The sequence below is a fragment of the Pezoporus wallicus genome, unplaced genomic scaffold, assembly GCF_028554395.1.
Source record: "Pezoporus wallicus isolate ANWC-B61680 ecotype Strahan unplaced genomic scaffold, APGP_CSIRO_Pwel_v1 contig_7592, whole genome shotgun sequence".
NCBI lineage: Eukaryota > Metazoa > Chordata > Aves > Psittaciformes > Psittacidae > Pezoporus > Pezoporus wallicus.
In genome coordinates this window covers 32,064-56,816 of record NW_026641764.1, presented here as the reverse complement: position 1 = coordinate 56,816, position 24,753 = coordinate 32,064, and the positions used below count along the sequence as shown (strand labels likewise).

Here is a 24,753-nt window from a genome sequence, read left to right as displayed (position 1 = left end):
AAGGAATCTTGGAATTTTTGCCCCAATCAAAACCCAAATAACTATTTATGGGAACTAAAATGTATTCCAGCAAAATACTGTGATATTCAAGATCATTACCTGCACATATACTTAGCTGTTCATGTTATTGATAAACTATTAGGACACTCAATTATATACCCAATAAAAACACCAGTCTTTAGAACTGACCCTTCTTTCTGAAGAAGGCATTTCTATACACTAAATTTTCATGTAGTATCAGAGTACAGGAAACAAAATCTACAAGGTGCTTTAATTGATGAGACCTCAAGTGCCTTTAAAAAAAAAAAGGCAACCCCCCCCCAAAAGAAAACAACAAAACCTTTTTTTGATAGCAAACAGTTCATGGGGATCACACACAAATACTATGATAGCTATTATATTAAGTCTAGTAATTGGACTGGGTATTTATCCCACTGGTAATGGAGGAAGGAGGTTTACGACATGCTGGAGCAGCGTACTGAAGGGGAGCCCATCTGAGTCAGTACTTTGTCCAACCATTGCAGAGGTCCATTCAGATGAAGTTCAATCCAGCAGGGAGTGCTTGTTACTGTTTGCCGCCTACAAAATAAAGAATAGGGAAGTCAGAATGCAACGTTGGCTGCCATAAAGTTTTCCATCAATATTTTTCATCCATATTTCCATCAAATATTTTTCCATCCACACCTACTACACAAAAAATATAAAAATTCACAACTATTACTACAACTGCTACTAAACTTTTTCAGACAGTCTCAGTGGGGGAGGGGGAGAACACCACACATACCAACAACAAAAACCTCCAAAACAACTCACATTTATAAGATGTCAATAATTATATGCTTGTCTATAATACAGTGAGAATATCCCGCTCAATAAGGTAAGAACTGCAACATTTGGTTCAAGTGCCAAACCAAGAGCCTCACAGCACAATGGTGATCATAAGGTCTGGCTTTTTGGAGCAATTGACAAGATAAATGTATATGGAAACTGCTAGATATTGTCAGAAAGACTATGTCAAAACACAGTTTGTGGTTGTACTGTGCTAGCTGGCTGATGCTATTTCTGATTTCACGTCATCTTACACTTCTACATGTGTTTTATACTGTAACATCCTCACACAATTTCAGTAATAACTGTCTTTTCCCTTGTCCCCTATATAAACTCACCCACAATTTTCCCTTAATTAAACACCACATAGTAAGCCTCAGTAAAGCTGAAGGGCTGACAAGCGTAAAAGCTTCATTCACTTTCCCATATATCTTTGTTTCACAGACCTGTTTTTCAAAAATCTTCCTTCTCATGTCAAAGTAAACAAATCAGTATTTAACATACTCTACCTGGGAAACCCTGTTATTAACTCCCAGACATGGGAGTTTTCCCAAACTAGACTGGCAAGACTGCTGTTGTTAAGCCGCTTTTTCCTAGTAATTCTAGATATTCCAAAGAAAGCAAGGAGGCATTAAGATTTAAAAGCAGCAAATTAGTCAGACACAAACCTAGACCCTTCATTTTTATTGTCAACACTGCAACAACCTTTCACTTTAACAAAATCTCTTTATAAAAACACAGAAACTCAAAAGGCAGAAAGATTAAGGCAGCAAGAGACTGGATTTCAGAAGTTGTCTGTGGTTTCACATTTTCTAGGAGAAAGCAGTTGCTGTCTGTGCTCTCTCAGCAGTCTAAAAACATCATTATCTCTGCACTGAATGCCTATACCAAAACAAAGTGATCCAAAAGAAGAACAATCTAAACCACAGGAAATATAATTCCATTTAGTCTTAAATTCTCTCCCAAAGAAGGAAGCTTATTATTCCACTGATGTTAACTCCCCAATAATGTGTTCTACAACACACTTCCTCAAAATTTTATAATTGGCTCTGTTCAACAACCCTGGCTTTGCACTGCAATAGCAAAAGTTCATAAAACAGTGACAGTCACTTAGCAGCTGTCTCAGAGCTAAAACTCTGCCTCTTCTAGCCATAGATTTCCAGTTCACACATCACGGTTTCTGTGCTGTAATTACCTCTACTTTAAGTTTCTTCAGAAGGTGATCTGAGACCTGGACAGTTCGTTTACCAAGGTGAAGACTTGACAGGTTATCTGAATTTCTACCACCATCCCCAATTCAAACCAACATATCCCAAGCAAAAAGATATAGGCTATTTTGTCTACAAACTTACAAAAATCTACCACCCTCCATATCTGCACACTTATGCACATATACCATATGCCTAAAATGCCAGTAATGTTTTGGCTTTGAAAAGCCTGCTCTATGAGAAAAAGGTTTTGAAATAATGAGGCATGGAAATTTTAATGAGAATGATGGATTTTACAGTGCTTCCTAGTTGTTGCGGTTTAAGCCCAGCCAGACAGATCATTCACTCAGTTTCCTTCCTCTTTCTTTCCTTGCCCCTCCCGCTCCTGGAGGGAGCAGGGAGGAGAATTGAAAGAATGCCACTCCCCCATCTTGAGATAAGAACAGTTTAGTAACTAAGGTATAACACAGATCACTACTGCTACCATCAATGATAACAATGATAAAGGAAATAACAAGGGAACAGAATATGACACCACCCGCTGAAATAAGCCTTACCCAGAAGACCCTGTGTCCTTCCGGGTCACATGATAGAGAGGGCTTACAATCGAACTGTAATTTGGGATGTGCATTCTCCAGAACCCCACTGCACCCAAGAAAGCTTGCGTTTCTTTCTTATTAGTTGGTGGAGACATTGCTGTTATCTTGTTGATCACATCTGTGGGGATCCGTCTACGTCCATCTTGCCATTTTATTCCCAAAAATTGAATCTCCCGTGCAGGTCCCTTGACCTTACTCCGTTTTATGGCAAAACCGGCTTTCAGCAGGATTTGGATTATTTTCCTCCCTTTCTCAAAGACTTCTTCCGCTGTATCGCCCCACACAATGATGTCATCAATGTATTGCAGGTGTTCTGGAGCTTGCCCCTGTTCCAGTGCAGTCTGGATCAGTCCGTGGCAAATGGTAGGGCTGTGTTTCCACCCCTGGGGCAGTCGGTTCCAAGTGAACTGGACACCCCTCCAAGTAAAAGCAAACTGTGGCCTGCACTCTGCTGCCAAAGGAATGGAGAAAAATGCACTGGCAATATCAATCGTGGCATACCACTTGGCTGCCTTTGACTCTAGTTCATACTGAAGTTCTAGCATGTCCGGTACGGCAGCACTCAATGGTGGTGTGACTTCATTCAGGCCACGATAGTCTACTGTTAGTCTCCATTCTCCATTAGACTTTCGCACTGGCCATATGGGGCTATTGAAGGGTGAGCGGGTCCTGCTGATCACCCCCTGACTCTCCAGTCTACGGATCAGCTGATGGATGGGAATCAGGGAGTCTCGGTTGGTGCGATATTGCCGCCGGTGCACTGTTGTGGTCGCAATTGGCACTTGTTGTTCTTCAACTTTCAGCAACCCCACAGCAGAGGGATCTTCTGAGAGACCAGGCAAGGTGGACAGCTGCTCAATTTCCTCAGTCTCCAAAGCAGCAATACCAAAAGCCCACCGGTACCCTTTTGGGTCTTTGAAGTACCCTCTCTTGAGGTAGTCTATGCCGAGGATGCATGGAGCCTCTGGACCAGTCACAATAGGGTGCTTTTGCCACTCCCTCCCAGTCAGGCTGATTTCAGCCTCCAGCACAGTCAACTCTTGGGATCCTCCTGTTACTCCAGAAATATAGATGGGTTCCACCCCTTGACAGCTTGATGGCATCAGGGTACACTGTGCACCGGTATCTACTAGAGCCTTATACTTCTGTGGGACTGATGTGCCAGGCCATCTGATCCACACAGTCCAGTAAATCCGGTTGTCCGGTATCTACTAGAGCCTTATACTTCTGTGGGACTACCTCCACCTGGCTGGAGGCAGGGCCCCTCTAATGGTCGTCACAGCATTGGACACTTAAGTCGTGTTGAAAGGGATTATTCTTCGTTATCACAGGAGCTGGAGTAAAATCAGCTCTTCCACTCCATCTGGGAAACTGCTCACCAGAGACTGAAGCCGTAGCTCTCATGGGACGATCAGTCTTGGCCCTTGCTCCCCTCTTCAGTTCACTCACTCGTTCCTCCAAAGCTGAAGTAGGTTTTCCATCCCACTTTGTCATGTCTTCTCCGTGATCCTGCAGGTAAAACCATAGGGTACCCCGTGGCGTATACCTTCTGTATCTCCTCTCTTGAACAATAGGACGTCTTTTGTTAATAGCTGAGACGCGTGTTGGTACACGTGAGGAGCTGGATAAATCAGATAGATCGTCCCTCAATTTGTCGAGGTCCTGGGACAGTTTTTTCACAGCTGAGATGATGGAAGGAGTGAGATTGTCTTCGAACTCTCGGAGTTTATGAACCATTTCATCCACTGTTAGTGGTACTATGTCATTCCAGGTCACTGTTGCCAATGAATGGGCATATGATGACGGTGCATTCCGTGTAAGTTTTCGCCACATGGGTCGTGTACATTCAACTTCATCTGGATCTATAGGTGTATCCCCGTTATTCGGCTTGATGTGATAGAGCATCTCTACGATGGCCGATTCCCTCAGAGACTGGATGCCTTTGTCTATAGTAGTCCACTTGGCCGAACGACTCGTAACATCGTCCTTGTACGGAAACCTTTCTTTCACAGCTGCCAAGAGCCTCCTCCAAAGGCTGAGGGACTTTTTCTCTCTTGCAATTGCTTTGTCAATTCCCCCTTCTCTAGCAAGTGATCCCAGCTGCTTGGCTTCTGTACCTTCTAGTTCGTGACCATCGGCCCCATTGTCCCAGCATCGGAGTAACCAGGTGATGATGTGCTCCCCTGGTTGACGGGTAAAATCTTTTCGCATATTCCGCAGCTCGGTTGAGGTCCGAGGTCGAGAAGTTACCTCTTCTTCTTCTTTTTCGTCATGTGATGATGACTCCTGATCAGATTCTGGACCGGGTGGTGAATTCATTGGTTCTTCATCTCGCTTCACCCTTTTTGCCTCCTTTTTGCTTGTTCTCTTGCGTACAGGGGCAACCGATATTGGTACGAATTGGTCCTCTGGTTTGGCTGCAGTGATTATCACTGTGGTTTGAGTAGCGACTGTACTTGTTGCTGGGGGTGGTGTAGCTACCGTGCTTGGAGCTGGGGTAACCGCGCTGTCTGTTGCAGTTGATGTTTGAGCAGCTGCTGTACTTGCCGCTGGGGTAGCTGCGCAGTTCATTGCAGCCAAAGTTTGAGTAGCGACTGTCGCTTTGCCCTCAAATCCGCCGACATTCTTTTCCTTTTGAAGGTGCTGGATAGTGTTGAACAAGGCCCTGTAAGCATAGGCCAAGCCCCAGCACGTTGCCGTGATTTGTCCATCTCTGGTATGGCCAGAATGACCACACACCTCATTTAAGTGTTTTACTAATTCTTCTGGATTTTGCAGTTGTTCGGTAGTGAAATTCCAAAGTACTGGAGGGGCCCACTGACCTAGATACTTGCCCATACTATCCCACACACCCTGCCACTCATGGCTGTCCAGCCTCAGGGAAAATCTCTCGGTCCTCCTACATCGTCGTTTGACCCCAGACAAGACCCAAACCTGAATCTGCTTAACTCTTGAAATCAGTAGTGGGCAAAACACACTCTGTATGCGTGTTAGCATGGTGATTCCCATCACCATCAGCAAACAAGTCTCAACAGCATTAAAAGGCCATTCAAAAAATTCAAAACTCTCAAATGTAAATGGTCTGGGGGGACGACTAGGAGGGTAAAAGGATGTCTCCTTCACAGGTTGAGCACCTGAGAAGGAGAAAAAAGATGTGTAATTGCTAAGCACCTCCATCATATACCTCCCAAAGTATAAAGGTGGTGACCACACTGGGAACATAAGCCAGATCAGTTTCATGATCAATGATTCTATTGGATTACAAGTCATTACCATAAAGTACAATGGGATAAAAACCTTAGCCCAAGCCCCACACTTGAAAAACACTAATACAGCCAATACCGGATGGACGTAAGATATGGTATACTGAAACTGTGAGATCAAGAGGAAAAACCTTGAGAGCCAATAAATCAGCATTGTGACAAGTGACTATCAATCCAGTCAGATCTGTTGTTATCTCAACCCTTCAGGACCCATGTTGGGCACAGAGCACACTATTTTGACAATTCAAACTACATTCATTTGAATTCATGGCTGTGTTTGCAGGAGCAAGCTTTTCTTGCTTTAACCACAACTGCAGCATAACTTACAAGTTTTGTGCATCAATAATTTATTAGCATCATCTTAAACAGAGATGCAAAGAAACTAATTCAGCATTAGGTCAGTAATCTGTTTCAGTGTTGCTCTGGTACTGTTTCCACTGCAGCTTTTTCAATCCTATGGTTTATAGACTAACCAACACCATACTCCCTCCTTAAAAATAACATTACCAAAAGCCTCCCCACTGTTTTAACCCAGCACTTACACTGCATTCACTTGAAGATGTCTCCGTATACTCTGATTAAGCTTTTCTTTTGTTCAGATTTGAATGTTGGATTTAATTATGCATAAGTGTATATATACTCCTTTCAAGCAAAAGTATTGATACGTCAGACTTCATTCTTTCAGTGGACAATTTCTAGGGAGGTTTAAGGGATTTGCTTAAAACCACATCTTTAGCGCTCCAAAATAATGAAATCTTTAATACTGCTCAGTTAGGAGTCAATTCCTTTTCTTCCCAAATTCCCATACTGCATTAAAAGCATACACTGTCCTCAACCATACCTCTTAGCTTGTGCTAATAGAGAATTCAACTGGAATCTATTAAAAAAGCAGAAAAATCTTTTTTTTTCCACTCAAACCCATTTTTAACAGTTTTACTACACAAACACAGTAATCTTACTCCTGCAAAGTTTTTTCTACTAAAAGTTCCAAAATATTTGCCATCCCTTAAATGTGCGTTCTGCAGCTGTTTTATTCTGCAGAATGAAGTCTAAGTGACTATTTCTTTCTGTCAGGTACTATCAACTGCATCCAACACAGCAACCTAATGAACTCCTTATAGTCTATATAAAACAGGACACAGACCAAAATTACTATATATCTAACAAAGACCAAATAGTATGCTAGCACAAACTATAAAACTTCTAGATGTTGTCAGTGATTTCCCCACAATAAGCAAACAAGCAGGACCAAAGGAGGAAATGGAACTTAGATGACATTCCTTGTTCAACAGCAGACTTTGATGTAATACTAAAATAAAGTTTACTAGTCTTTATGACTTAGGAGCTGAGGAGGAGAAAAAGGAAAATTTGGGTTCAAGTTGCAGAGAACATATCTACAATAGCAGTAAGAAGCCTGTATGTATGGCTTCCAAGCCAGACAGAAATAGTGTATTAGTGAAAGAAGAGAAATGGTTAACTCTAAATTTAAAAGCAAAGGTTTTTCCTCTTACCGGTATTCAGCTCCCCATCCTTTAACAAAACTCATTCTTATGGTACACATCCTAGTAAGTTGATAAACTGCTTCAAAACCCTGATTCACAGATTGAGCCAGAAGAGCAGCAAATTCCTGGTTGTTAAAGATTTTTAGATTGCATCCTATAAAGAAAAGAAAAAAAAGTCAAAAGGGTGCAAGCAGTGAATGTTTGTGTTTGCTACACAGAAGCTCAAAACTATGAAGAAACTATCAATAGGATAGCAAACATCATCCAGCAAGTACATTCACTGGATAGTTTTGCACAAGACCTGTGGTAGGCTACTAACCTGGAGGAATTTTGCACACAGTTGCAGGATGCCAGCCGTATCTTTGATTACAGTTGGGGCTCTGAACAAAAATCGCGCTATCACTTAGGCACTCAGCAAAAACTTCTCCACCAATATAATAGAGACGCACTCCCCTTCCTGTAGGAAAATTGAAAGAAACTATAGTTATTATATGACCCAAGCAGATTAACAAACAAGGGAGTATTTTGTTTCAGGACCATGCTGCTGGGCTAACAGCTGTAGCAGGTCCAGAACACAATTAACTTGCATTTTTCTTCCATGAACACACAAAATTTGAAGGAGAAGCAGAATGATTTTTGGCCAACAGTGAGACAAATTTTATTTCTTTTTAGCTACTTAATGGTTTGTAACCAAATTCAAGTTAGGAAGCAGTGTTCATTCCTAAACAACTTTTTAATTTAAATAAATACTGAAATTGAAGCTGAAAGATTAGATTTAATAGAATTAAAAGCTCTACTAACATTGAAGTGTTGTATGTGAAGTGGTACAGGCCACTGTGGCAGAAAAGGAAAACAAGTATACCAATTCAAGACTCCCGACTTATATGCATCCACACTATTTCAGAACCGACTGCATGCCCCTTCTCTGTACTACAGAGACAACAGGACTTCATTTAGCCCTATTACAAAAAATACCCTTAAGAAATCCTATGTTCACTTTTAAATTGTTCCCTCTCCCCAAGTGGAAAGAACAAAACAAACTGCATAGCTTATTTCTAGCAGAATCACAGAATCAACTAGGTTGGAAAAGACCTTTAATATCATCAAGTCCAACCATTACTGCCAAGACCATCAGTACACCATGTCACAAGGTGCCTCATCTACATCTCCCCCTTCCTTCTTTGTTCCAGCTGGGGTTATCTGTCCCAGCTGTGTACCCTCAGCCTATTTGCTGGTTGAGGTGGTGTGAGACGTGGAAAAGGCCTTGGCTCTGAGTAAACACTGCTCAGTAAATAGCATCCCTGAATTATCAAGACTGTTTTCAGAATAAATTGAAAATATAGCCCCATGCTAGCCACTATAAAGGAAATAAAATTTATCCCAGCCCAAATCAGCACAAATATTCAAAGTTGTACAACTCCTCTCCCAAGGAAAGCTATTTATAAAACAGGTACTTTAAAGGCCACAGTTTCTCTTCCCCCTTCTCTTTAAAACTATTTTTCAAACAATGTGAGCTGCTCTACAAAAAATGTGAGAACTCCTTACATTTTTACTTTTTCTTATCATTGACCATTTTTATCAGTCAGCACAAGCATAGCCTGGGTTTCTGCACATCTGAAATTTTATTAGACAAGCATTTGGGCTTGTCAGAGAGAGTCAGAAGGTTCTACTAAAGAGGTTGAACTTTTACTAAAAAACAGATTTTTTTTACCAAAAAAGATTTCATGAATGTTGCAAAATAAAAGAATCCAGGAAAAAAAAAAAACAAACCAAAACCACATTATTTTATCAAAGAACTTAAAGCCAAGATGCTGCATTGTGGAAAACAATATTCTTTACTAACCATTACAAAAATATCTTAATTATCTCAAAAGAGCATGTTGTTTCAATGGAAGCTTTTCCCACTTCAGAAAAGAATTCAAGAAGTATCACAGTATCACAGTATCACAGTATGTTAGAGATTGGAAGGGACCTCGAAAGATCATCTAGTCCAATCCCCCTGCCGGAGCAGGAACACCTAGATAATGTTACACAGGAATGCGTCCAGGCGGGTTTTGAATGTCTCCAGGGAAGGAGACTCCACAACCTCCCTGGGCAGCCTGTTCCAGTGTTCCGTCACCCTCACTGAGAAGAAGTTTCTTCTCAAGTTTAAGTGGAACCTCTTGTGTTCCAGTTTGTACCCATTACCCCTTGTCCTATCATTGTTTGCCACTGAGTAGAGCCTGGCTCCGTCCTCGTGACACTCCCCCTTTATATATTTATAGACACTGATAAGGTCACCCCTCAGTCTCCTCTTCTCCAAACTATAGAGACCCAGCTCCCTCAGTCTTTCCTCATAAGGGAGATGTTCCACTCCCTTAATCATCTTTGTTGCCCTGCGCTGGACTCTCTCCAGCAGCTCCCTGTCCTTCTTGAACTGAGGGGCCCAGAACTGGACACAATACTCCAGATGGGGTCTCACCAGGGCAGAGTAGAGGGGAAGGAGGACCTCTCTCGACCTACTAACCACCGCCCTTCTAATACACCCCAGGATGCCATTGGCCTTCTTAGCCACAAGGGCACAGTGTTGGCTCATGGTCATCCTGTTGTCCACTAGGACCCCCAGGTCCCTCTCCCCTACGCTGCTCTCTAACAGGTCATTCCCCAACCTATACTGGAACCTGGGGTTGTTCCTGCCCAGATGCAGGACTCTACACTTTCCCTTGTTATATTTCATCAAGTTACTCCCTGCCCATCTCTCCAGCCTGTCCAGGTCTCGCTGGATGGCAGCACAGCCTTCTGGCGTATCAGCCACTCCTCCCAGCTTAGTGTCATCAGCAAACTTGCTGATAGTACACTCAATTCCCTCATCTAAATCGTTGATGAATATATTAAATAATACCGGTCCCAGTACTGACCCTTGAGGCACTCCACTAGTTACAGGCCTCCAACTAGACTCAGCCCCATAGACTACAACTCTCTGGCTTCTCTCCTTCAGCCAGTTCGCAGTCCACCTCACTACCTGATCATCCAAAGTACTACCAGTGTCCATTCTGCATTTTATAAATTATAATAAAGTAACCAACATGTAAATATTTTTTAATTAAAGCTTAAATTTCAAGTCCAGAGGAGGCCACGAGGATGCTCAGGGGACTGGAGCACCTCCTGTATGAAGACAGGCTGAGCAAGTTGGGGCTGTTCAGCCTGGAGAAGAGAAGGCTGCGTGGAGACCTCAGAGCAGCCTTCCAGTATCTGAAGGGGGCCTATAGGGATGCTGGGGAGGGACTCTTCATTAGGGACTGTAGTGACAGGACAAGGGGTAATGGGTTAAAACTTAAACAGGGGAAGTTTAGATTGGATATAAGGAGGAAATTCTTTCCTGTGAGGGTGGTGAGGCACTGGAATGGGTTGCCCAGGGAGGTTGTGAATGCTCCATCCCTGGCAGTGTTCAAGGCCAGGCTGGAAGAGGCCGTGGGTGCCATGGTTTAGTGTGAGGTGTCCCTGCCCATGGCAGGGGGGCTGGAAGTGGATGATCTTAAGGTCCTTTCCAACCTGAACTATTCTATGATTCTATAAGCAACTCTGAATATAAATGGTACCCAGGTGTCGTGGTTTAAACCCAGTCAGGTAATTCGTTCACTCACTTCCCCCCCTTTCTTGCCCTCCCCCTGCTCTCGGAGGGACGGAGAGGAGAATCAAAAGAATGCAACTCCCACGGGTTGAGATAAGAACAGTTTAGTAACTAAGGTGTAACACAAATCACTACTGCTACCACCAATAATAACAATGATAAAGGAAATAACAAGGGAACAGAATACATCACCTCACCACCCGCTGACCGATAACTCACCCCCCAAGCCCGACCAAACTCCGACCGATACCTCCTCCAACCCTGCAGTCTCCCAGCCCTTCCGGCTCACTCCCAGTTACCTCCTGGGCATGACATGCTGTGGTATGGAATACCTCTTTGGTCAGTTTGGGTCAGGTGTCCTGTCTCTGCTTCCTCCCAGCTTCCCCTCCTCCCTGGCAGAGCATGAGGCTCACAAAGTCCTTGGCCAAACCAAAACATCCTTGTTATCAGCTCTGTTCCCGAGCTGAAAGTCAAAACACTGCACTGCACCCGCTACCAAGAAGGAGAAACATGACTGCTACTGCTGAACCCAGGACACCAGGGAAGAGTTTCCAACAACGAGCCTGAAAGCCAAAAACCTGCCCCTTGGAATGCCTTGTTTCATCATCATCTTCCAGAAGGCAGAGAACAGCAACAGAAGCAACAGAAGTCCCATACAGTTGAGTGGCTTCCTCCTTTATCCCTCTCAGCCTGAGAGCTGTGTGACTGTTCCTGACACTAAATTAGTGACTACTGATTGAGGAAAGGCAGCTCCTTTCAGCTCCAGACATCACTACATCTCTTCCAAGTTGCAAGTGGCTGCTACATTTCTCCCCCAGTTTTAGAAATGGTGACCTCTGTGTCTTTCCATTTCCATCCTTAGCAAGGGAGGCTGAGCTCTCCTTGGCAAGTCTCAAGAGAGTTCAATGACAGGCTGCACAAGGGTGATAGGCTCCCAAGAAACAGGTTTGCCCATCTTACCTGTATTGTTCCAGATAATTTAATAGCTAAACCAAAATGAAACAGGTAAAGGTAATTAAAATTAAACAGGCAAAGATCAGAAATTTTTACCTATATGTCGCCTTGTCATTTCCACCGTAGCATTTCTGTTCACATTGGAAAGCAGACCTAGACAAAACCGCTCTGAATTTGATGGATCTGTAAAGCCATCTACAGTCAGGGAAGGCTGTGATGCATGAAAGGTTTCTCCCACTCTTTGATTCAATTCATAATATGCTATTGAACACCAGAATGCAGGCTCTGAGTAAGTAACTGGCTGCAAGTCTAAAAGAAAAAAAAATTTAATTAAAAACCAAGCTTAACAGAATTTGAGGCTGAAAAGAAATTGCTCTGCCCTGAGGAGAAGGACTTGGGGGCATTGGTTGATAAGAAGCTTGACATGAGCTGGCAGTGTGCGCTCACAGCCCAGAAAGCAACCGTATCCTGGGCTGCATCCAAAGGAGCGTGACCAGCAGGTCCAAGGAGGTGATCCTGACCCTCTGCTCTGCTCTTGTGAGACGCATCCCACAACCCCCTGCCCAGAGTACTGTGATTCAGCTCTGGGGCCCCCAACACAAGAAGGATGTGGACATGTTGGAGCAAGTCCAGAGGAGGCCAAGAAGATGCTCCGAGGCCTTGAGCACCTTTCCTATGAAGACATACTGAGAGAGCTGGGGTTGTTCAGCCTGGAGAAGAGAAGGCTCAAGGGAGACCTTAGAGCAGCCTTTGAGTACTTAAAGGGGCCAACAAGAAAGCTGGAGAGGGACTTTTCACAAGGGCCAGTAGTGACAGGACAAGGGGTGTTGGCTTTAAACTGACAGAGGGTAGACTTAAACATTAGGAAGAAGTTCTTCCCTATGAGGGTGGTGAGACATTGGAACAGGTTGCCCACAATAGTTGTGGATGCCCCATCCCTGGAAGTGTTCAAGGCCAGGTTGGAAGTAGATGATCTTTAAAGTTCCTTTCCAACTCAAACTAGTCTATAATTCTATGCTATTCATCTCTTCCAGAAACAGTGGTAGTCTCCTCAAACTACTCAAATGATATTTTGCTTGCTGCCATTTTTACATACTCCAAACAGAAGGGAATTCAATATTCCACACAAGGGAAGGAGAGGAAGAAGGGTGATCTAATCAGGCCATAGCTCATATAGTTCTGTACTTGCATTCCGCTTGGCAAAATGATTAAGCTAATGTTGCAGAGAGTGCCAGACACTGAGACACTTCTGTTGCCTTTCTATAACTTGCAAACATTTTGGTAACATTAAAGAAGAGATTAAGCTATCAGACACTGAACCATGCAAAGGAAAAAATATTAATATGAAAATTATGCTCCCCTGTGTTACACTAGACCTTATACTATCTGTATAGATAAAGGTAGTTCTAAGCTCTTTTTACCCTCCCCTACTACAGCTCAGTACCTTCCCCAGGCAGGCTTCTTCAGCTTTACCTGAACTGCTTCCTATTTTCATTTATGCTAATTACTTACTCAGCATTCTGAACAGCATTTTCCTGTCACATCCTGTCACCAAACCCAAGGGAATCTGATATTCCTGGGTCATTTACACAGACACCCAGCAATGATACCTGATCAAAGCAGGTGGGCAACTAATATGGGAGCAATAATTGTGTTGTGGTTACAGGTGAAACAGTACATGAGAAGAGCAGCAAGCACACATACAAGGGAAACAGTCTGGACAGCACTATGGATAGTCTAACATCCTTTAAACTAGTTATTTTATAAATGCTACTCCTTGCATACACAACCATATTATTCCTTCTCTTTGCTAGAAACTCAACAGTTACAGAAATAGATAATTTGTTATTAACCCAGCCTTATTATATTTATCATCAGGAAGCCAACCCAATAATCTCCTGCCAATACAATGCTTATTTTCAAGTACGTTATAATTTTAATGTAATTACATATGTAAAGGAGGGTCATCACACACAGAGAAACAATTAAAAATATTTACAGCTTACCCAGGCTATGATTAACTGGGGAGAGATTATTAGGAGACAGCTCTGCTGGAGATCCTGTTGAAGCAATACAGATTATTTCAGAGCAAATGATTTTTGTTATTCCAGATGGGTAGGTATAACCATTATCTATAATTTTACATTATAATTCTTTGGAATAAGAAACCTCAGATACCCTACAAGCAGTTTTCCAGCATGTCACATACTTATTCTGAATTAAGATTACATTTAATTTTGCAGACTCCTGGGAACCTACCCCTCCATGTAAAGACTTAATTAACATCTTAGTGTTGTATTTGGCAGAGTTCACTTCATGCACTCTGTGAACATATCTTTATTTATGCACTTCTCCAGTGAGAATGTAGTGACTTCCCAAATTCAGTAGAAAAAAGCTAAGATAAAGTGGATAAAGCAAGAAAGATACTGCCTCTCTGTTTTCAAAGGAGAGGGCTTATCTCTACAAAAGAACAAGCTAGATTTCCTCATTTGAGGAAATTATTCTTTCCTGGAAGGAGGAAGGAAGAAACTCAAAACCATGAACTCTCCAACACAAAATACAGAGGAGCTTTACACAGAAGCATTCCTACAACTGATGTCCAGATTTATTAATTAAAGTACCAATTGTCACATAGTGGGAAAATGTTGTAGCTCTTACAGAAACTAGCACAGTTGTTTCAAATTAACTGGAAAAGGCTAATCAAGCACACTCAAATTGTCCAGCACATAGCAGGAGGTTCTTATCCAGCACATTAACTGTCTTTGTCCAAATTTAAGGCCAACCAGATTATCTAGAAATCCTTTCATACAGAGGCACAAGTACTTAATGTCTCTAAGTACTCTTTCAACAGAGCTTTCCATACAAGAATTAATTTGAAACATGGCAGAAGTGATAAGGTTGTCAGAGCTCACAGAATCATAGACTTGTTAGGGTGGAAAGGGACTCCTGGAGATCACCTAGTCCAACCCTAGAGCAGGTTACCTAGAGCAGGTTAAACAGGAACATGCCCAGGCAGGTTTGGAATGTCTCCAGAGAGGGAGACTCCATGACCCCACTGAGCAGCCCGTTCCAGTGCTTTGCCACCCCCTTCCTTGTCGACCCATTCTGCCATGTCATCATAAAAGGCTATCAGATTAGTCAAGCATGATTTCCCCTTGGTGAACCCATGCTGAATACTCATGATCATGACCCTTTGTCATAAAAACCAAAACAGTTGTGACAGGGTCTCAAAATGAAGTATTTCTGTAACTTGTTTAAGGCCAACAGATATTTTGCTTCAATGAACTTATGTCCAGAAAGTAAAGTTAGGGGTACACTGAAACCAGTCTGCTATTAAAATCTGTTTTAAGCCTTTACAATGAAGACTTAGAGCTGTATGCTTTTGCTATGAAATAAATGAAGTATACTTAATATGTCAACATATGTTTTAAAAGCATTCCCCTAGGAAAAAAATATTTTGTTCAGAAAAGATTGAAATGGATATTTTAAACAGAAAACACAAGGATGTACAGAGGGCTAGTGCCATCATTGTTCAGGCTGAGTTCATGCCACTATGCAGAGAGGATCACAACTAGCAATCTGAAGCCCTGAAAGTAATGAAAAACAAATGTTACCTGTATCCATGCTTTGGTTCAACTGTTGGTCACTTGTTTCTCCATCTTCACTGATATATCCTGGAGGTGGTGTTTCTGTCAATAAAAAGAAAAAATAAAAAAGTCAACCTACTGGTTTAATGGCTGGGGAAATGTATAGGATTTAGCATTTGGTGATTTCATCCTTCAGTCTTCACAAGCTCCATATGATACCTGAATACTGAATTAGAATTTCATTTTGCTATCCCTTTTTCCTTCCAGTTGCACTTCAAACACATTACTTGTCTTACTGTATATGCAATATGTATCATCTCTTCCATTGCCAGTCAACTGCTGAAATATTACATAATTAACAGACAATCCTCATTTGTTCCATTTATGATAAAATACTTTTACTCCAATGAGTAATAGTTTTGTAATTCTGATCAACAGCTTTCACATCTATTTGAATTACAGATGAAAAATAATCTGGTGACTTTTGGAAAACAAAAAAAAAGACCTGTCTGTGTAGTATAACCATCAGATCAGATGTCCTCCCACACCTTACACAAGTTACTGGATATAAATATTATTTTTCAATTTAGTCCCCAAATCCATTTTTCTTCAATACCCAGCAGTTAATTTCACTCAATAATAACAACTATATTATGTAACTGTTTACACTGCAAAAGCTCTATTATCATTATTACCTTCAAGCTATATTAAAATAATCACCTATTCTTTTACCCAGCTTTCTTTAAAGATGGATTTTTGAAGACCAAGTGAACTTACTACCAAGTGTGAAGCATTCAGATACTAGAAACAGTGTCCAATTCCAAAGAAATACCTTCAAAACTCAGGAAAGTATGGATGTTCCTTGTCTCCATTCAAAACGTACCTTGTAATCCAGATAATGAGTTAAACAACTGCCCTTTAGGTGTCCTGGCTTAAGGCTGTAACAGTTATTTTTCCTTCCTAGTAGCTGGTGCAGTACTGTGCTTTAGTCTGAGAACAATGATGATCACACACCAATGGCTTAGTTGTTGCTGAACAGTGCTCACACTGATCAAGGACTTGACAGTGTCTCATGCTCTGCCAGTGAGGAGGGGCACAAGCAGCAGAGACAGTACCCATGCCTAATTCTATACCTTGCATGTCATGCTCAGATCCCACATTTTTTTCAATATACCATCACTTTGTCTCATACATATATACATAGATGTCCTGGGTTCAGCAGTAGCAGTCATGTTTTTTTTTTTCCTTCATGGTAGCTGGTGCAGTGCTGTGTTTTGACTTCCAGCCTGGGAACAGAGCTGATAGCAATGTTTTCTGTTGTGGCTAAGGGATGTTTACTCTGACCAAGGACCTTGTGAGCCTCATGCTCTGCCAGGGAGGAGGGGAAGCCAGGAGGAAGCAGAGACAGGACACCTGACCCAAACTGACCAAAGAGGTATTCCATACCACAGCATGTCATGCCCAGGATGTAACTGGGAGTTAGCCGGAAGGGCTGGGAGACTGCAGGGTTGGAGGAGGTATCGGTCGGAGCTTGGTCGGGCTTGGGGGGCGAGTGATCGGTCGGTTGGTGGTGAGGTGTTGTATTCTGTTCCCTTGTTATTTCCTTTATCATTATTATCATTGGTGGTAGCAGTAGTGATCTGTGTTATACCTTAGTTACTAAACTGTTCTTATCTCAACCCGTGGGAGTTCCATTCTTTTCGATTCTCCTCTCCGTCCCTCCAGGAGTAGGGAGAGGGAAAGAAAGAGGGAGGAAAGGGGGAGAGAGTGAACAAGCTGTCTGGCTGGGTTTAAACCACCACAGAGACAATCTTTCCAGCTCCCCACATGTACCAACCCATGTCTCACCTACTAACAGAAGGTGCCTTATTAACCAAGAGACAGGATATAGGAGGTATAAGACAGGGGCCACCCTATGGTTTTACCTGCAGGATCACAGAGAAGACACGAGAAAGTGGGATAAAAAACCTACTTCAGCTTTGGAAGAGCAGGTGCAGAGATTGCAGAACAACAGTCAAGGCTGATCCTTCCAGTCTCTGCTGAGCAGATTCCCAGACGGAGTGGAAGAGCTCATTTTACTGAAACTCTTATGAAGACGAGTCCTAATCACTTTGTACAAGAAGGGAGTGAAAAATCTTATGATTGCTATTAGAGGGGCCCTGCCTCCAGCCAGGTGGAGGTAGGGGACAATCGGATTTACTGGACTGTGCGGATCAGATGGCCTGGCACATCAGTCCCACATCAGTCCCACTTGGGCCTCTCAGTTCAAGAAGGACAGGGAGCTGCTGGAGAGAGTCCAGCGCAGGGCAACAAAGATGATTAAGGGAGTGGAACATCTCCCTTATGAGGAAAGACTGAGGGAGCTGGGTCTCTATAGTTTGGAGAAGAGGAGACTGAGGGGTGACCTTATCAGTGTCTATAAATATATAAAGGGGGAGTGTCACGAGGACGGAGCCAGGCTCTACTCAGTGGCAAACAATGATAGGACAAGGGGTAATGGGTACAAACTGGAACACAAGAGGTTCCACTTAAACTTGAGAAGAAACTTCTTCTCAGTGAGGGTGACGGAACACTGGAACAGGCTGCCCAGGGAGGTTGTGGAGTCTCCTTCCCTGGAGACATTCAAAACCCGCCTGGACACATTCCTGTGTAACATTATCTAGGTGTTCCTGCTCCGGCAGGGGGATTGGACTAGATGATCTTTCGAGGTCCCTTCCAATCTCTAACATACTGTGATACTGTGAAGTATAAGGCTCTAGTAGATACCGGTGCACAGTGTACCCTGATGCCATCAAGCTGTCAAGGGGTGGAACCCATCTGTATTTCTGGAGTAACAGGAGGATCCCAAGAGTTGACTGTGCTGGAGGCTGAAATCAGCCTGACTGGGAGGGAGTGGCAAAAGCACCCTATTGTGACTGGTCCAGAGGCTCCATGCATCCTCGGCATAGACTACCTCAAGAGAGGGTACTTCAAAGACCCAAAAGGGTACCGGTGGGCTTTTGGTATTGCTGCTTTGGAGACTGAGGAAATTGAGCAGCTGTCCACCTTGCCTGGTCTCTCAGAAGATCCCTCTGCTGTGGGGTTGCTGAAAGTTGAAGAACAACAAGTGCCAATTGCGACCACAACAGTGCACCGGCGGCAATATCGCACCAACCGAGACTCCCTGATTCCCATCCATCAGCTGATCCGTAGACTGGAGAGTCAGGGGGTGATCAGCAGGACCCGCTCACCCTTCAATAGCCCCATATGGCCAGTGCGAAAGTCTAATGGAGAATGGAGACTAACAGTAGACTATCGTGGCCTGAATGAAGTCACACCACCATTGAGTGCTGCCGTACCGGACATGCTAGAACTTCAGTATGAACTAGAGTCAAAGGCAGCCAAGTGGTATGCCACGATTGATATTGCCAATGCATTTTTCTCCATTCCTTTGGCAGCAGAGTGCAGGCCCCAGTTTGCTTTTACTTGGAGGGGTGTCCAGTTCACTTGGAACCGACTGCCCCAGGGGTGGAAACACAGCCCTACCATTTGCCACGGACTGATCCAGACTGCACTGGAACAGGGGCAAGCTCCAGAACACCTGCAATATGTTTGTCATGGTTAAGGCCCAGCTGGTAACTCAGAACCACACAGAACTCCAGTGGGTTGAGACAAGAGTGGTCCAGTAACTAATGTATAACACGAAACCTTTACTGCTACCACCAATAATAACAATAAGGGGAATAACAAGGGAAGAGAATACAACACCTCAGCACCTGTCAACCCATATCCAGCCTGAAACAGGCAGTGATCTGGCTAACTCCCAGTTACCTCCTGGGCATGACGTGTGGTATGGAATACCTCTTTGGTCAGTTTGGGTCAGGTGTCCTGTCTCTGCTTCCTCCTGGCTTCCCCTCCTCCCTGGCAGAGCATGAGGCTCACAAAGTCCTTGGTCAGGGTAAACATCACTTAGCAACAACTGAAAACATCGGTTTCACCAACACTGTTCCCAGGCTGGAAGTCAAAACACAGCACTGCACCAGCTACCACAAAGGAAAAAAAAACATGACTGCTACTGCTGAACCCAGGGTAGAGCATTAAACATTTATGTAAAAAAGCTTAAATTCTCTCATTCCAGGCAACTTCCTGAAGAGACAGGAGACAGGAAACAGAAAGTTGGGGTAGGAAACAAAAGGTCACTGATTTTATGTTTCAGTGAGGGTACAGGCTTTTGGGTGCACTGCAACAGATTAATCTTGCTATTTGTTTTGAAGTGGGGAAGAGGCAAAGAGGGGGAGGAGGAATTCTTTAGGAGTTCAATACTGTTAGGTTGTTCTTTCATACCAGAAAGACAAAACTGTATGTACACAACAGTAGCAAATACAGAAAGCTGACCTTAAAAAATGTTTTGATCTGTAGTCCATAATTGATTAAGTCACTGCTTTGCAACTTAAAGTTTTCTCTACATACTACATGTGGCAAGACTGAGCAGCAGCATACTATTCAATCTCCAATACACAGCATTTGGCAACCCCTATGATTGTAAAACAGGCTTAAACTGTAAGGTCAAGGTCTACTTTGTACTCATTACCATTCTGGATCTTAAATAGGCTATTAAAACCAAGTAAGCTAATGCAAGACCACAGCAATATGGTTTCACAGAGGATCATGTTCCGCAAACAACTGTGTTCATATATTTCCATACATGAAATCAACTAGATTTAATTTATTGGTGCACCTTTCAATTATTTTGATCACTTAAGAGGAAATTACCATCTTTGTTCCAGTGGCACAATGTTAAATGCACTGTTTACAGTGGGAATTAAGAAAATACCTGGTATGTAATTGCTCTGTGGTTCAATTCCAGCCGGAAAGTTAGTGTTTTCAGGAATGGAATGGGTGTAGTCATCCAGAGGTGGAAGTTCTGTTAGAATCTCAGTGTGCCGCGGCACTAGTACAGGAGGCAAGACTGGAAAAACAAAAATCAAAGCATTAGTGAGTCCCTTAAAATACACACTTTGTGAGCTAAAATGAAAAAAGCAACCTAAAACTCCTAACAATTTCTTCAGATGTTTTGAAATTTTCTGAATGTCAGTACCACTAATACTACAGTTGTATTGCTAGTTACTGGAAGAAAGAGATTCATGAGGTGCCTCCTGAGTAAAACTATTCCCACGTTAGCAAAGGTAAGTCATCTGTATTCTCCTTTTCAGTTGTCCCAATGGTATTTAGCTAGCTGGAAACTGCTAGCAGTATTGAAATTGTTTATCAGAGGTGTGCAAAACATTTGCAAAGATTTTTCACTAAATTTACTATTACAAACTTTCAGGGGATGGTATTCTCAAAACCTGCATCTCTAAGAACCTTGTACTTCTGACAAGAGAAAGAATCATCTTTCCCTATTTTTCATTTAAAACATTATGCTGAACAAGCAATTTACAGATGCTGCTAGCAGAAGCAGCCTTCCTACCTGGTGTCTCCACTCTCTGGTAGTGATAAGGGTTTACACATACTTCATCCTTTTTAAGATTAAAAGCATATTCACAGTTTTCAATTGCTTTAAGTTCATGGTGGCTGTGAAGATCTGGCCAGCGCCACAAACGACAGTAAATAACATGCGGTAATCCTTTACGATGAGATACCTGCAGGCGGCCATCGAGGGATCTACAGAGGAAAGATGTTGAGAAGTATTTAGAAACCACATACTGTCTTTTAATCACTCAAAGCAACAGTGTACACACAAGATGGGCAGTTCCTTTATTCTCAGAATTCAGTGGGTTGACACTGCTAGTGACATTTATACTTTTGTTAAAACACTTCAAATGTGATAAAAATGATGGTATTGAGTGGACTCCTAAGTTATTTTTGAGCTGCTCAAATTATTGGCAATGGGTTCATTAAAAGCCACTCACTCTACCTCCAACCAAGTATTTAGTATGTTTTCATTGTGTATTCTTTTATTAAATGCAGAAGACCGTTGATTAAATAAGTAAATAAATAGATCACACACTTAACAGTCCCTTCCACTGCTAAACCTCAAGGTTTTGCTGTGGCATGGATGCTTTATAGCTATATATATAGCTATATATATAGGTATAAGAATTCCTACAGGACTGCAAATAAGCCTATAAGCAGTCAGCTGTCCAAGTGATCCACATGACAGTATAACACAAAAAGCATGAATGCACATCTTGTAAGGGCTGCACAGTTTATCTTTTTGACTTCATCTGCCTTGCTACCAGCTGAAAATGTTTTGCTAGTTTTAAGACAGACTGCATATGCTTACACAAATACAGATGTTTATGATTGTTATGGGATGGGAGACAAACCTCAATACACAGATCAAGTAATGTGACATGAAAAAATAAAGACCCTGTTTAGAATTTGCCCATCCTTAACTGCTGAAGAACTTACAAACAATGCTTTAGTAGCTCATATCTGACCCAAAGAGCAAGATTTAACTGAAAGCTTGTGACATACAAAGCAGTTTAAACACTTTGCAAGATTAGGTCTAAAGAACTAAGTTTCCCAACTTTGTTGATATAAATACCAGGTCACATTAGGGCTTGCATTCAACAAATCTTTCCATTCTTCCAAGAGCACTGGTGTGAAAAAGGAATACTGACGAATTAGTTTCATTGGTCAAAACATCAGCTGAAAACATAGGGATTTCTACACTGGCAATCAAGTATTTTCAAATGCTGTACCATGAGAGGCTTAGGAAGCATTTTTGTCTTATTTTACAACTAAATCATCCCATTACAGACCCTCCAAAGCGAATCCCTCCCACAAGATTTCTATGATGCGAGAGAGGGCAGAATATTCACCTGGTTTGTTCACAGAAGCTGTAAAGGCCTGCTGTATCCCACTGATCTATCGTGTTTGGTGTACTCAGTCCCCAAATTTCAGAGCAAGTGCTGTGCATAAATTGAAAACAAAAAAAAACTGATATGAATATGGAACATGGTTATTCAAAACACCATGATGTCAAACATGGAAAAATGTACAGAACACTTCCTTTCACATAGAAGACAGAGCATTGTTAGGCTTGCATTTAAACTGACATCTCATGCTATATTTTCTATATGAAGGAAATGGAACATGTGATTCAAGGTAAATGATAATGCTTTTAAAAGATGAACAAGTTCTTTGGTTTAAAAATAGTCAATACAGTTGTAATGTTCCTTAAAACAGGCAAAACTTCCTCAGCCTAGCTCTTAAAATTCCATTTTAAAGGGTAGTTTTGGGCTTTGTTGTTTGGGTGTGTTTTCTTTTTTTTTAAATAAGCTTCCCTGGATCTTCAAATAAAGGCCATGTATATCTGAAACTGAACATCACAATCTAACTTTCAGGTACCACTAACTTAAGCATTAATCTCATTCTCTGTGCACATACTAACTTGCTGCTTTTCCCAAAACAGAAAAATTTGGACTCTGAAGAAAAAGCACACTGTAGCTAATACTTCTATTTTTTGTACTCCCCCTTGATTAAAGAACTTAATATTCTTTTCCACAGTATGCAAAACATACAATGTTTAACACAGTTTTACAGCACAGTATTTTAAGACTTAACTATAGAATAATAATACTTCAGTTCCCAAATAAAGTCAGAGGAAAGGAGAGAACCAATTCTTTTCCAAACTTGTTCAATGACAAGATCACAACAGGAAAGACAAAAGAGCCTTCAGTCATAAGACACAAACTAAAATGAACAGCAGATTTAAGCAAAACAAGAAATCAATATGGGCTTATAAATGGGCAGCAGACATTAAGAAGCATAAATGAAGCTCATAAACTTGCTCCATGACCACTGAAAATTGATAGTTTTTTTTAATGCACAACTAGACTTCACACCTCAGAAAGAATTTGGTTCAGAAGTAACTTATGTCTCCACTTTGTAATTACAATGCCTGAAGTTGGACTGGCTGCTACATTACCTTTAAAATTAATACCCTCTGAAAAGCTGCAACAGAAAGAATCCAAGTTCAAAAATCTCCTGGTTTTGAATATAGGTGTTGTGATTCAAATTTCAACTACTAAATGTAGCTGATAAACTCACAAATTTGTATTGAGTGCTTAAGGGAAGAGACATGAGGTAGGTCTTATTTCTCCTCCCTACACAGAGGAAATGCCTTAGTACTATAAAAGAAAAGACCAGACAGCACAGCACCATACTCAAAACCACATTCAGAGCTGACAACCACCTCAATTCTACAGCAACTTTAATGAAACATAAGCGTGGCCTACTGAAAGGAATGAATGTTTATTGTCCCCTTCTTGTCTGTCCCACATACCTCCTTTCCTATGCCGTCTGTGTCAGTGACAATAGATAGTGATTCATAGTAAAACACACAAAAAATAGAAAAGTACTGTTTGGCATGGGTTCTGGGAGCATAACCCTGAAAATAGGGGAGTTAACACCACTGTTAGGAAAAGGGAGTCTTACACCAGTTGCAAGACACATGAGGTAATGCCCCATTTTGGTTCCTCCCTGAAAAGTCCTGCTTTGGAAATCCCCAAAATATCCCCAACCCCCAGGGACCCTTTTTGTATAGCTGGCCACTTCTTCACATGTAAGCTGACCCCTGTCCTGGGTTCAGCAGTAGCAGTCATGTTTTTCCTTTGTGGTAGCTGGTGCAGTGCTGTGTTTTGACTTCCAGCCTGAGAACAGTGTTGGTGAAGTCGATGTTTTCGGTTGTGGCTAATGATGTTTACCCTGACCAAGGACTTTGTGAGCCTCATGCTCTGCCAGGGAGGAGGGGAAGCTGGGAGGAAGCAGAGACAGGACACCTGACCCAAACTGACCAAAGAGGTATTCCATACCACAGCACGTCATGCCCAGGAGGTAACGGGGAGTGAGCCGGAAGGCTGTGATCACTGCTCAGGTCAGGCTGGGTATCGGTCGGCTGGTGCTGAGGTGTTGTATTCTCTTCCCTTGTTATTTCCTTTATCATTATTATCATTGGTGGTAGCAGCAGTGGTTTGTGTTACACCTTAGTTACTGGACTGCTCTTGTCTCAACCCGTGGGAGTTACACTCTTTACAGTCTCCTCCCCATTCCTCCAGGAGTGAGGGGAGAAAGAAGGGGAGTAAGGGAATGGCTGCATGGTTCTGGGTTGCCAGCTGGGCTTAAACCATGACAGACACACAATTCACAGATGCAACCCATGACTGATTACATGATGCTGGGGTAATGGCTATCTGATCAACATCCAGATACAATA

General features: G+C 42.3%; 1 protein-coding gene across 3 annotated transcripts in view; it reads right to left on the bottom strand.

Moving 5' to 3' along the window:
* Positions 1-323: 323 nt before the first annotated feature.
* The window catches only part of LOC130607832 (mothers against decapentaplegic homolog 2), a 41,113-nt gene continuing 16,683 nt past the window's right edge, over positions 324-24,753 (bottom strand). The window contains exons 3-11 of one of the 3 annotated variants that reach the window (XM_057425263.1): positions 22,358-22,447; positions 21,001-21,194; positions 20,365-20,499; positions 15,579-15,653; positions 13,971-14,024; positions 12,061-12,273; positions 7,720-7,857; positions 7,410-7,554; positions 324-579 (exon numbers count right to left, since the gene is read on the bottom strand). In XM_057425263.1, the coding sequence (XP_057281246.1) occupies positions 456-579; positions 7,410-7,554; positions 7,720-7,857; positions 12,061-12,273; positions 13,971-14,024; positions 15,579-15,653; positions 20,365-20,499; positions 21,001-21,194; positions 22,358-22,447 (1,168 nt within the window). In that variant the 3' untranslated portion in view covers positions 324-455. The remainder of the gene's footprint in view (positions 580-7,409; positions 7,555-7,719; positions 7,858-12,060; positions 12,274-13,970; positions 14,025-15,578; positions 15,654-20,364; positions 20,500-21,000; positions 21,195-22,357; positions 22,448-24,753) is intronic. The other 2 variants (XM_057425264.1, XM_057425265.1) reach the window with 2 other exon arrangements.